The 12,517-nt window shown below is 39.4% G+C and overlaps 1 protein-coding gene across 1 annotated transcript in view; it reads right to left on the minus strand.

Annotated features, from left to right (window-relative positions):
- LOC122172044 (chloride transport protein 6-like) overlaps window positions 1–12,517 on the minus strand; it is a 73,978-nt gene that overhangs the window by 42,394 nt on the left and 19,067 nt on the right. The window contains exons 9-11 of the mRNA XM_042840055.1: window positions 9,946–10,049; window positions 9,261–9,432; window positions 7,507–7,678 (exon numbers count right to left, since the gene is read on the minus strand). Of these exons, the coding sequence (XP_042695989.1) occupies window positions 7,507–7,678; window positions 9,261–9,432; window positions 9,946–10,049 (448 nt within the window). The remainder of the gene's footprint in view (window positions 1–7,506; window positions 7,679–9,260; window positions 9,433–9,945; window positions 10,050–12,517) is intronic.

Below are 12,517 nucleotides of genomic sequence, written 5' to 3' on the forward strand. Positions count from 1 at the left end.
GAGGCATAACCAGAGGTTTCCCAACATCTGTGCTGCCAAAGGATGTATTAATTTTTTACAGTCCATTCTTTCCGTTCTCTTTGTCTGTTCTCTCTTAAGTATTGCATTCACCCTGCAAAACAAGGAGAAGAAAGGGAAAAATACGACTCAAGCCTTCCAAAGAAATTCTCTTTTCTTTGAACAAGGATCAAGCTAAGGAAGAGCATGAGGTGGGAGTGGTACAACTGGAATAGTCTGAAGTCAGCCTTCATGATATATGACCTGAAGAACCAGGCAGCTAACACCATGCAACTTCTACCTTTCTGAAATGGGGCTTTGCTGGTTTGCAGGTTGCAGCAGTGACTGCTGAAGTGACCACTGTCAGTTTGGGTAGGTTTTGTTTTGTTTTGTTTTTTTCCTTTTAAAGATACAGAAAGCAGTTCAGGTCTGGGTCAATAAGCTGGCCTGAGACACATCCACGTGTGCTCAAGAGTTCTTTCACCATCACTCCTTCATATTTCAAAGCGAGAGAAGAGCCATCTCTAGGACAGGTCCCTTTGGCTACCATTTGTGATCCTGTTTTGTGCAACATTTCTCCTTTTCCATGCACTTTCACAGCTTCCTCTTGGGGCCTGCCTCTTTGCTTACAGCAGCTGCACACCTTCACCAGGGCTCACTGCCATGACCATATGTGTCCCTGACCCAGATGAGGAGAGGAGAGCAACATTTTTAGACTGCACAACAGAACGTGTCCTTCCCATCTGGGCAGAGGAAAAGCCATAGTCCTCCTTGGGGATCTGCCTCTCTCAGGACACACAGGAGGAGCCTCCTTCCCACCAACAGACCTTGCTTGACAGAGCAGCAGCTGGGCTGTGTGATCGCTCACTCTCGTTTCAACTGGGTCCAGGAATCAAAACAAGGATTTCTGGCCCCAAGCCCCTATTCATTAGAGCAGCTGGTTACATGGAGCTTTTAATTTAATGATAATAATAATAATAAATGATAATAAACCCCCCTCTGGCTGGAAAAAAAAAAAAAAAAATGAGGTAGGCTTATTGTAGTAGCTTTTGTCCCATAGATAAATCATTTTCACAAAGTTTGGAAAAAATACTACTGGCAGCATTCTGAAGGTTTTTATGTTAAAAATATAACAGAACTTAATGGTTTCAGATGCTTTTTGTGACAATGTAAATGAAAAATGCCTTTAATTTGGAAACAAATTAAATTTGGCAAAGAATTACTACATAAAACAGCCCAATTGCACTCTGTAATTTGAAAAAAATTAAAAACAGATAAGATACTGTGAAGTAAAAATAACTTCTGCACATTAAATTCTCATGAACTTTCATTAAGATTTGTATTACTTGTCCCAAATGTACAATTCAGTGTTGTAATACACCAGATCGCTTTATTTATAAAATACCTTTAAAGCTACTGTAAGTTAGAGCCAGAAAAATGACGATATAAAAATATTATCTTCTCACATTACAACCTCATTTCCAATGTATTTAAAGAAGAAACGCAGTCTCCATTTCAATATTTCAGATGCAGAACTGAACTTTCTAAAAGTTCAATGCCATTTGAATCCATGTATAATTCAGACATATCTGTTTGTTTTACTGATAAAACCTGGTGCCAAAGCTGAAACAGCACTTTAAGAGATATAGCTAGATCCTCTTCTAATTCGTGAATTAGAACAAGGCTAAATACAAACTAACCACTGTCCTATGGTTGCAGTTCTTTATGGATGATGAATGAATGAGAAGGGACTTGTTCTGATGTTCCTGGGCTGAGTTCACAAAGCCACTATCCGGTAAAAAAAGAGGGTTACTTTGTTTTTCCCTACAAGCATGCACTTCTTATGGGATGTTCCAATGACTTGACAAATTGTTTATCATCCCCATAGGGCACTATTTCTTAGGTTAAAACCCAGAAAGCTTTGATTTGGAATACTATTGCGGTGTCTCATGAGAATTTTAAAATTGGACATAAGTAGGCATCTCAGATTAAACTATGTCTCCCATGATGCACCATGGATTGCCCCCTCCTTCCTGGAACAGGCCAAGAAAGCATCGTTAGTGTTTCATGGGAAATATTTCATCTCTCATAGAAAAATGATAACATGAAACAACAAAGATCATGGCAAGATATTTTACATAGTTTTTGCTTTATTTTTTTTTTCCTCAGTTGTTTAACTTTTTGATGAAAAACCCAAGGTATTCATGAAAACAATTCTGAAACCCTAATTTTCATCCAAAAATAGAGTGGATTTATTTTAAGTGATTCTAGCCAGGGTGATGCTAGAAAAGCAGCCTATTGCAGACTTAAATCTTCATAGCTACTCCCACTACAAAATTAGGCAGTTAAGAAACTTTTGCTATATTTGGCCATAAGATATCACGCATGAAGAACAAATTGAATGAGCAGAAGTGAAGAAGGGAATACAGGAGTTCCAGGTGACAGGAGTAGCCCCCCTCTGAACGGAGGAAGCTGCAGAACACAGATGAGTGCTGGTGTTTGGCACAAGGAGGAGCATGGAGCATGCCTGTGGGGCAGTCAGAGCTATCAAATCATGGAATGGTTTGGATTGAAAGAGACTTAAACATCATCTACTCTTAGCCCTGCTATGGCTACCTTCCACTATATCAGATTGACCATCTTGAACATTTCCAGGGATGGAGCATCCACAGCTTCTCTGGGCATCCTCCTTCTCAGGGAGTCTTTGCTCTGCTAGCAGGATCAAAACAGCAGCAAATAAAGCAGACAGTAGGCAAGTTGCCACTGAAAATTGGAAAAGTCACTCGTTCTGACAGAACAAAAACATCACAAAATATACCAGTCAACACAAAATTTCTATTAAAATGCTCCCTCTTATAGAATAGAATCATTTGAGTTGGAAGGGTCTAACTTCCCTGAAATGAACAGGGACACCTACAACTCAAAGCCTTGTCCAGTCTGAGCTTGAACACCTCCAGAGGTGGGTTATTACACCACCTCTCTGGGCAACCTGCTCCAGTGCCTCACTACATTCATCATTAAAAAAAAAAAACACCTTTTTCTTACATTCAATCCAAACCTCCCCCTCCTTTAGTTTGTAACCATTTCCCCTTGACCTATGACAACAGACCTTGCTAAAGAACCTCCCCTTCTTTCTTATAGTTCCCCTTATAATGCAAGGCACCTATCAGATCTCCTTGGAGCCTTCTCTTCAAAAGAAGTTGCTAGAAAGAAGTGGTGTGTTAACAGATGTAAGCTGATTACATAGCCACAAAAGATCACTCCAAAGAGCACAGTATTAATGACTTGCAGAAGTGAGCAGGGGGAGTTCACCAACATGCTACAAGGTATAACCAGGTACCAACCCAGACTCAAATATAGCAGCTCACAATCCAAGCCATGACTCTTCAGCACCGCAGAGGTGGAAAATACTACAATGCAGCTGTTCACAGCGTATTAAATGGATTTTTTTCTCGTATAAGCACTTACGTTTAATCCGCATGTAGTACATATCACAACTTTTGTGCCTGCCTAAGGTAGACGTTATTCATCTCACCGGTTAGCCCAGGTCTCACTTAAGAGAATTTTTTTTTTAATTTTCCTGGCCCCCAATGGTCTTTTTTAGCAACAGTACTAACAAGCAATGCCATGGGCAGTCAGGATTGTTTTCATTGGCACTACCTGTTAGGCACCAGTTGTGAGATATAGCCTGACAACCCCACTCAGCAAGAACAGATCCATAATTTATACTCATTTTAGTGTTTTCAAAGCCATCCTACATTCTTGCATCATTCCTACTGCAAATGGTTCAAAATGCAGCATCTTCTAACCACTGGGCAACATGGGATACCAGGCAGATTTTCCATGTGTTTTAAGTCTTGTGCTTTCTTCTCTAGCATCTTGCTCATCCTATAACTTCACACTAATTAGTTAAATCACATGACTGTCTGTGCTATATGCTCGCATCTTCGATGTAGAATAAGACATGCCTTTAATATCTACTACCATAATGCCTACAGCTGATGCTCTGCTTCAGTTCCTTGTGAAAGGATTTAAGCTTTAAGGAGTAGCTCAGAGGAAGTGAGAAGGGTAGCCACAGAATTTGCAGTAATACATCCTGTCTATAATTTGAGGTAAGCACATTCTGTCTGATTTTGAAATACTGATGAAATGCAGAGAAAAGGATGAGGTTAGAATTTAATCACTACTACCTGCTGATACAGTTATTTTATTGTGTTTATCCAAGAAGATCTGTAATAATGCTGTGAAGGATATAAGAATATCATAAAATAAATGTTCGTTTTAATTTCTTAAAAATGTATAAGAAGTATGCAATTTCCTTACTACACTTCGGTTGGATATTAAGAAAAATTTTTTCTCCAAAAGAGCAGTGAGGCAGTGGCACAGGCTGCCCGGGGAGGTGGTGCAGTCACCATCCCTGGAGGTGTTCATGAACCGTGTGGATGTGGCACTGAGGGACGTGGTTAGTGGGCATGGTGGGGATGGCTGATGGTTGGACTGGGGGATCTTAGAGGTCTTTTCCAACCTTAATGAGTCTGTAGAACAGCAGTCACTTACAGCAATATAGTTAACTATAAAACATGCTCTGCCAGAATACCTGTCCTGATACAAATACCAGAGAGCAAAAAGCACAAACTCTCATCTCTGAGCCTTCAGTACTGTCTTTTATGAACCAGCTGACTTTAAAACCAGTTTGTTCTTTCTGCCATATTAAAAAAAAAAAAACAAAAACAAAAACAGGCAGACATCAATAAGTAACTTCTCATAATGCTCCAACCAACTACCAGATGGTCATTTTATTTCAGAAGCAAGAGACTGCTCATTAGCACAAGCCGCTCACTCAGCAGCCACACCCACCATCAGCTAGAGAATGAAAGACCCAAGGCGATTTAATCCCCCCATGGAGAATTTCTTCTGGTTTCTACAATGACATTGCATTTCCCCATCCATATCTTAAGGAACATTCTATTTTCTCCTCTATTCTACATCTGTCAAAAGCTTGATATTTCAGTGTTTCACACTCAGAGGAGGCTTTTGAGTCTTAACCTTTTCACAATTAATCACATTCCCCATATCCACCAGTAAAGATCTCTTTGAGAAATAAATTAGGCCAATAAAGTGATATATTGCTTTAATTGTGTTTGAACAGAACAGACAGGAAAGTGGAGAGAGTTAGGGGTATTTTGCATTATGTGTGAACAGAAAGGAGGACAATACAGAGAATGAAGGATCCGAATCAGTGTAAAAAAAAGCCCTTCTCTGCAGCTGGCTTCTGAACAGCTTAGCTTGCCCATGGGAGCATCACCAGTACTGGACAAGAACACTGATCTTAGGCTAGCCTAGTACCATCCTACTTCTTCAACCTTTGCAAGGCAGTGTAATTGAGAGGTAAAAATACAAAAGGAATGATAAAAATACAGAAAGTCCTGGGGACAAACCACACTGTGTAGGAAGAGGCTATTCCTCTTCCTACACCTAAAGCCCACTGGGACCAGCAAGCTCAGGACACTCAGCACAAAAACGTAAGAGACAGAAGGCTGTGGGAAGACACAACACAAGGCTGGTCCCTCTGCCTGCCAAGGAAAACGTCACCACGTCTACCATTTGCCACAAATAGCTGAGAAGGATAAGGGCAAAGTGTCAGCATGGGGGATAAAAGGAAGCAGCCCAAAAAGAAGAGGTGGGTAGGAGCCTGTGGGGTCTGCCGTGAGGAAAAAAAGGAAAGCATTTTACAAACCTGTTCACTGCAAGTCCCACATTCATAACTGTTTCCAAATGGGAGGCTATGTGAAAAGCCAAAGCAAACACACTCAATTCTTTTTGAACCCATCAGACAATATAGGAAAAATATGTGCATTTTATGGTTTGAGGGCACAACCTTTTAATTATGTTTTTGCATTGTCATGTCCAAGACCTTTTTTCTCCTCAAAAATTAATATTTCCTCAAGCAGTGCAGCTATTTATCTTGGATGAACATGAATTGAAACGCAATCTCCCTGTGCAGAAAGAGGCGCAGAAGAGTTATAACATGACACCTAGGGGAATTCAGAATACATTGCAATGCGATCCTAATCATTCTTCTAGTGCCTTTTCAACTGATTTTTGTATAGCTCTCTAAGCAGTTCCCAGCTATTCTTCTGCACGTGCTGTACATACATGCTCTGGGAGGCTTTTGGACAAAAAAACAAGTGCAGGTAATTGGGAAGGCAGGGAGAAATTGCAGCAAATAAAATACAGTTGGTTTTTTTTTTCCCTGTTATTGCTGAATGAAATGCAGTTCTGTCATCCAAGACTAGCAAGTGTTCTGGCACACCTTCACTTCTCAGTTCCCTACAATGAAGCCCAGCCTCACGGGCACAAAGCGAAGGAAGATGTCAATCAACTGTGTTTGCCCCTCATGATTTGTATCTCCAGCAAGACCTTAAAGTGATGTTTTACAAAATACTTCAATTAAAAGTTATTGAGCCACTGCAAGAAAATTCAGGCTAAAAATTCTCTGCTTTGGAAGAACCATTACAGTCAGTAGCAATAGGAGCTCTCAGAAAACTTATCGTTCAGGCACCAGTTTTCCTTGCTCAAACACCATAGCTGGCCAACAAAACATACAGATCTTCCAGCAGATGTCCAGTAGCAATGATATAAGTAAAAATAACAGAATGCATTTGTGCTTAATGGGAAAACGAGTGCTAAAACATCACAAGGACACTGAAGTAGGAGTGTTTTCATAATCAAATTATTCCTTCGTAACAGATAAGTTGCTATGCACATGTATCGCCTTTCAAACGAAAACATCAAAAAATGCTTCTTACACAATTTCCACAGCTTATCACTGAAAAGAACCTAGTTCTGAGTGCATGCCAATAAACAGACCCTTTATCAAATGCTGCACGGCAGTGTTCTAGGAGAGAAAAATCCCCACTTGGTCACTTCAGGTGAATTCTGACATCTTCAAAGATTTTAATGAGATTTGTTTGGGCAACAGCATCCAAGACTTGCTTAAGTCATAGATCAAATTTCCACACTATGAAGACTTCCCCCTTGTGACCTCAAAATCATTCCTGTGTTGACTGAGCTGAATTTTGTCTGCACCTTACAACAGACTGTCCCCAGGTGTTGCAACTGAGCTACCATTTTTTTGTAATCCAGAAGGAACAGAGATAGCATATTCTCCTTCTCTGTAAACCACTGAAGCCAATATCATTTATGTGACCAAGAAATGTTTAAAAAATAGGATCAGATACTGAGACTTCTCTAAGTGTTAATTCCAAACCTATGCTTTCACAAATACAATGTCCCAAGAAAATAAAAGAAAAAGAAAAAAGGAAAAGTAAAAAAGAAATAGAAAAAAAAAAAAAGCTCTTCAGACAAGCTAGAAATAAGTAGGCCAAGAATATATATTTCACTGTGGTCCAATGTGTGTGGGACACCATCTGTGGTTCATTTAGCTGCAGCAGCAAGAGCTCAACTCAACCATAGCCACACAAATACCTGAAAATTTAACATACTCACCATGATAACAGTGAGGGAAATGGTTAGTCTTGACACACCACTGAAAAAGGAGGCAGCTCCAATGGCAGCGAAGAGACCTGGATCAATCCATGCTCCGTATTTATTATTTTGAACACCAAAAATGGAAACAAGGATCAAACCGATTATTCTGCCATACAAAGCTCCTGTGTACCTGCATGCAGGAAGAAAAAAAAAAAACAAAGCACATCTTTTGCCAGTGATCCTGACTCCCAGAAGTGCTTCTAGAGATCTGTTTGTCCCACATTTAATTGATGAGTTCTGTAATAACTCCTCTCCCCAAAATAGCTCTGTCATCCTTAGTTACTATGAATGATTACTTAGTCCTAATCACTAGCACAAAATTGCTAAATCTACTGTATTTTGTAGATAAAGAACTATCAGCATGCCTTGCTTAATATTGCTCAAAGACAAACAAGAATGGACTTTACAGGAATACAGTCAAAAGTACAGGCTACAGATGTACACACTCAGCTATTTCTGACAAAGACCACACTTTTAGAGGTCCAGCCTTATACAATTTCTTACAACTAAATCTACCTGTGCTCCATAAACCTGGCAAGTAAAATTCTACAGCCACATACTGAATGAGCAAAATGAAGTCATAGGTAGAGCTCTGTGAAGCTAACCAGGAATGAAGCTGTGAAGAGAATGCAGGACTCCTCAAACTAACCATGTGCTACGCTAAAGAACAAAAACAAAACTTAGCACAGCTGCACATGTAATTGCTGGGGTGAGACACAGCATTTTATTCCATTTGCAATTTAAGATACACATCCTAGTATCAGCCTGTGAACTGGATTTGTACAGACATTCACCTTCCAGAAGTTGTGAACTATTATATATATATATATCTTATCACATGTATGTTATATATTATGTGACTTGAAGAACATCATCGTACGCCATTACTAATTTTTTCCCATTTATTCATACAATTGATTGATTTTATTGATGGATGCAGTTACAGTAAATAAAGAGTGAGTAAAAAATTAGGTTGCTGGATGAAAGACTTGACCGTCAGTATCTATCAAACAAATATGCTATGTTTCAGTTATTATTATGTAATAAAAATAATTAGACAACAGCCTGTGAAGTGTAGGAGAAAAGGAGAGGGATATGGAAAAGGCAGGCAGTTGCACACACAAATTTCATTTTAGAATTTTTTCAGTATTAGAATTGCATTATGCCTGATATCCACTCTCCATCCGTGGCTGCTTACTTTCTGAACACTTCGGTGTGTACATCAAACCTCTCGGCATGACTGTGAGAACTATGCTCTAGTCTATCATAGCTTTCTAAAAACAACAACAAAAGGCCTATATGCAGTTTTCTCCAAAGTCTAGGGTGTTGATATCCAAGATTAAGATTCATGCTATTATGTGCATAGGAAACAGATGAAAAGTCTGGATCTGAACCCATATTTCTACAGTTACAGAGATGAAGCCAGCAGCCTAGACTCTCCCTGGGGCCCTAAAGGATTCAAGTGATCTGTACTTGGAAAGTATACAGTTTTGGCTATCATCCTTTTACAGCTATTCTCGGATGACTTTTTTTCATTCTTTTCCACAATTTTAGTCTCTCTTTCCAAGCAAACCATCCTGTTCCACCTATACAACCTCCTCCAAGCATTTATAGCTTTGCCACTGCCAAGATTTCAGCTTACAATTCAGGTTATTGCTACTCAACACAGGCCTTCTGCATAGACAGAGCAAACCAAGATGAATGAAGCTTACAGCATCGGGATAACCACGCCACTGGCAACAGCAGAACCTGCAGTCCAGCAGCTGAGGATGAAATAAAATGCCAAAGCAGTGCAGAGAGATGTGTATCCAAATTCCTCATGAGTCCCACGTTTAAAAAGATATGTGATCCCTCGCTTACCATTCTCAACCAGAAGAGCAGCAGCTGCAACACAGAGGAAGAGATGTCGAGAGATGCAATACAATAAAAGGATTCTTTACAAAACTGCATTTGTATCAGTTCTCTTTTGCCTAAACCCGATAACAACTCAGCAAAATACATAGGATCAACTAATTTGTGATCAAATGAGAAGTGCATATAAAGCACTTTCAGGAAAACAAGGAACGTTATTTGTTCTTTCCAGTCTGCTCCATGTGATGTTAATCTTGATTTAAATGAGGAGAAACAGCAGCCAGTGAAGCCAAAGAAAGGGAGATATACTACTTCAATAGCACTCTTTCCTCATCCCTTTCAGAGGTAATAATTCAGAAACTTACCAGGACATTTAGCTCAAGCATGGATTTAGGTTCCAATACATTAAATGAGAGCACTGCATTTTGAAAAAACAAAATCAAAAAATAAATAAAAAATATCCTATATTATGAGTAAATATATTTGGATGTTACTTCTGGTTACATAATTTTTTTGTTCCTGGGTGTTACTCACTTGTCTCCTTACCTTGATTGAAGGTTTGATTAGAATATCTGACTCCATCTGGACCAATCCATGATGTGTTCAGTGAACATCCGTATTCTGAAATCTCCCTCTTGAATTGGTATATGCTTAAATGTTAAAAACAAACAAAAATTATTAAATGAGTAAATATAAATTATCTCAGTACCTGCATAGAATGCATCTTTTAGGTATAAATTCTACACAGACAGCCTACTTTACCCTATATCATAGAATCATAGCATAGAATCCTAGAATGGCCTGGGTTGAAAAGGACCAAAATGATCATCTAGTTTCAACCCCTCTGCTATATGCAGGGTTGCCAGCCACCAGACCAGGCTGCCCAAGCCACATCCAGCCTGGCCTTGAGTGCCTCCAGGGATGGGGCATCCACAACCTCCTTGGGCAACCTGTTGCAGTATGATACCATCCTCTGAGTGAAAAACTTCCTCCTAATATCTAACCTAAACCTGTCTCAGTTTAAACTGAGTTTAAAACCATTCCCCTTTGTCCTATCACTATCCACTCTTGTAAACAGCTGTTCCCCTTCTTGTTTTTATGCCCCATTCAAATATTAGAATGCCAATGTCCCCAATTAAGTTTATTAAATAATAAATCTTGTTTACTGGATCTGCTCATGATTCATTGCATTGAACTAAATAACTTGGTTAATTTTTGATCATATTCCTCTGCACAAACCTTCTGTTGTAAAAATAAAATAAAATTACAAAACCAGGAATTACATTGCACTGAGTAAAATTGGGAAAACAAACAAACAAAAAAAGACTGATTAAAATGCCCACCCTGGCCTTAATATCCTCATGCCATTGTGACTCTGCCAAACTGGATTGGTAGATCAGAAATCTGGCACTCCTGATGAACAGTTATTTCCACGGGCAAGCACAGCACCCCAAACTCACAATCACGTCTACAGTTGGACAACAGAGACAGAGAGATCAGGAGGAATACAAGGTTCCCACAACTTAAAAGATATTTGCCCAGCACATTCTCAACCCTTTCCTTTCCAAGTCCTGGCACTACTTATTTCAACACTGGAAAACTTGCAGCTCAGATCACTGGTTATCACATGCCCATGACCAGCCTTTCATACAGCCTTGCTGTTCCTTGACACTTTCTCAATCTCTGTCATCTTGAGCAATTGTCCCCTCCCAAACGAATATAGACTTCCTTCTCCTAGTCTGGGAAGTATCCAGCATGTTTTAGACATCACCACAACCCAAACAGTAACAACATGAACTCTGTTCCTGGAACAAAGAGCCGGAGAAGCATGGTATTTAACCCACCTGATCTTTGCTCAGAACTAGAAGGCAAACTTAAAATGTAGCCAACATCTAGCAAAAGGAAATTTTTTCCAGACCCTGGATTGGCAACCAAAGCAACACAAGATACTTCTCCAGTCCTTTGTTTGCTTTTTATGTTAATCCAACCTTCAAAGAATACATTCCAAATTTGTGATGGTCAATAAAAAAAAACAAAAACAAAAAACTTATTTACTCCATCCTGCTTGAGAAATCAGATGATTGTGTAACCCACTTATAGCAAACCTCAAGTTCTATGCAAATTATGCCTTTTCTACCGGTAAAAGAGTGCAAATGAAAACAAGCAATCTCAGAGCTAATTTGATGCTTGCAGCAATGCCAAAATGGCAGAGAGAGAAATGACAGAAGAATGCTTTCTACAATTAAAGCACATGGTTGAGCAGGAAAAATAAAGCACAGAGAACAGAGATGCAGAACTTGTTTATGCACAGGCTTCTGTCCCACTGACTCTGTTTGAAATCAGTATATTTAGCAGAGACAGGTTTATCCCTGGTGCAGATGGGAAGACAGCATTGGCACACTGTGTGGGCTCTGCCAAGACCTGCTACTGGAAGAAGCCCATTGCTCCTTTACCTCCTCCTGCCTCCTTACGACCTCCTGTTCCACCTGTTTTCACCTAGCAATATCAAGGGCTGCAGGAAGTGCTATGAAACTCTTTTGAAAGCACAGTTCCAACACAAATTCATGAGGATAAGCTATGATAGAAGGAAACACGGTCAATACTGGCACAGACACTTCAGTCCCATCTGGACTTTCAGCTGTTGCACTGTTATGGTTTAAAACCAACAAGCAATCAAAAAAAACCAAACTATCATGTACTTCACTTGAAGAGACAGATCAGTACAAAAGACGAAAACAAGCCTCTTACTTTTTTTTAAATTATTGCTACGTGGTTCTTATTGGATCTTTTAAGATGGCCAGCGTGCCTATTACTTACCTGTTGGATATTCAAAGGTAAATGATTAAATATCCCATTTTAATTTAAGACAAATCTAATTGATCCTGACTAAAATCTCAGGATTGCAATGATAATTCTCATTTTAAATTTCTAAGACTTGGAGAAAACAAACAGGATTCTTTTCCATGCTTGGTCTTGTACCTTATTACAGACTCACTGCAAGTGTTACCACTACCTTCAGCATATGCATGACTTTGCAAAGTCGACTACAATTTGGTGCTTTGTACCCTTCAGATCTATTCATTTTCTACTCTTTAAAACTCACAGCCACACCAAATGA

Source organism: Centrocercus urophasianus, unplaced genomic scaffold (genome assembly GCF_019232065.1).
Source record: "Centrocercus urophasianus isolate 14NV4802_14NV808 unplaced genomic scaffold, USGS_Curo_1.0 seq_11, whole genome shotgun sequence".
Classification (NCBI taxonomy): Eukaryota; Metazoa; Chordata; class Aves; order Galliformes; family Phasianidae; genus Centrocercus; species Centrocercus urophasianus.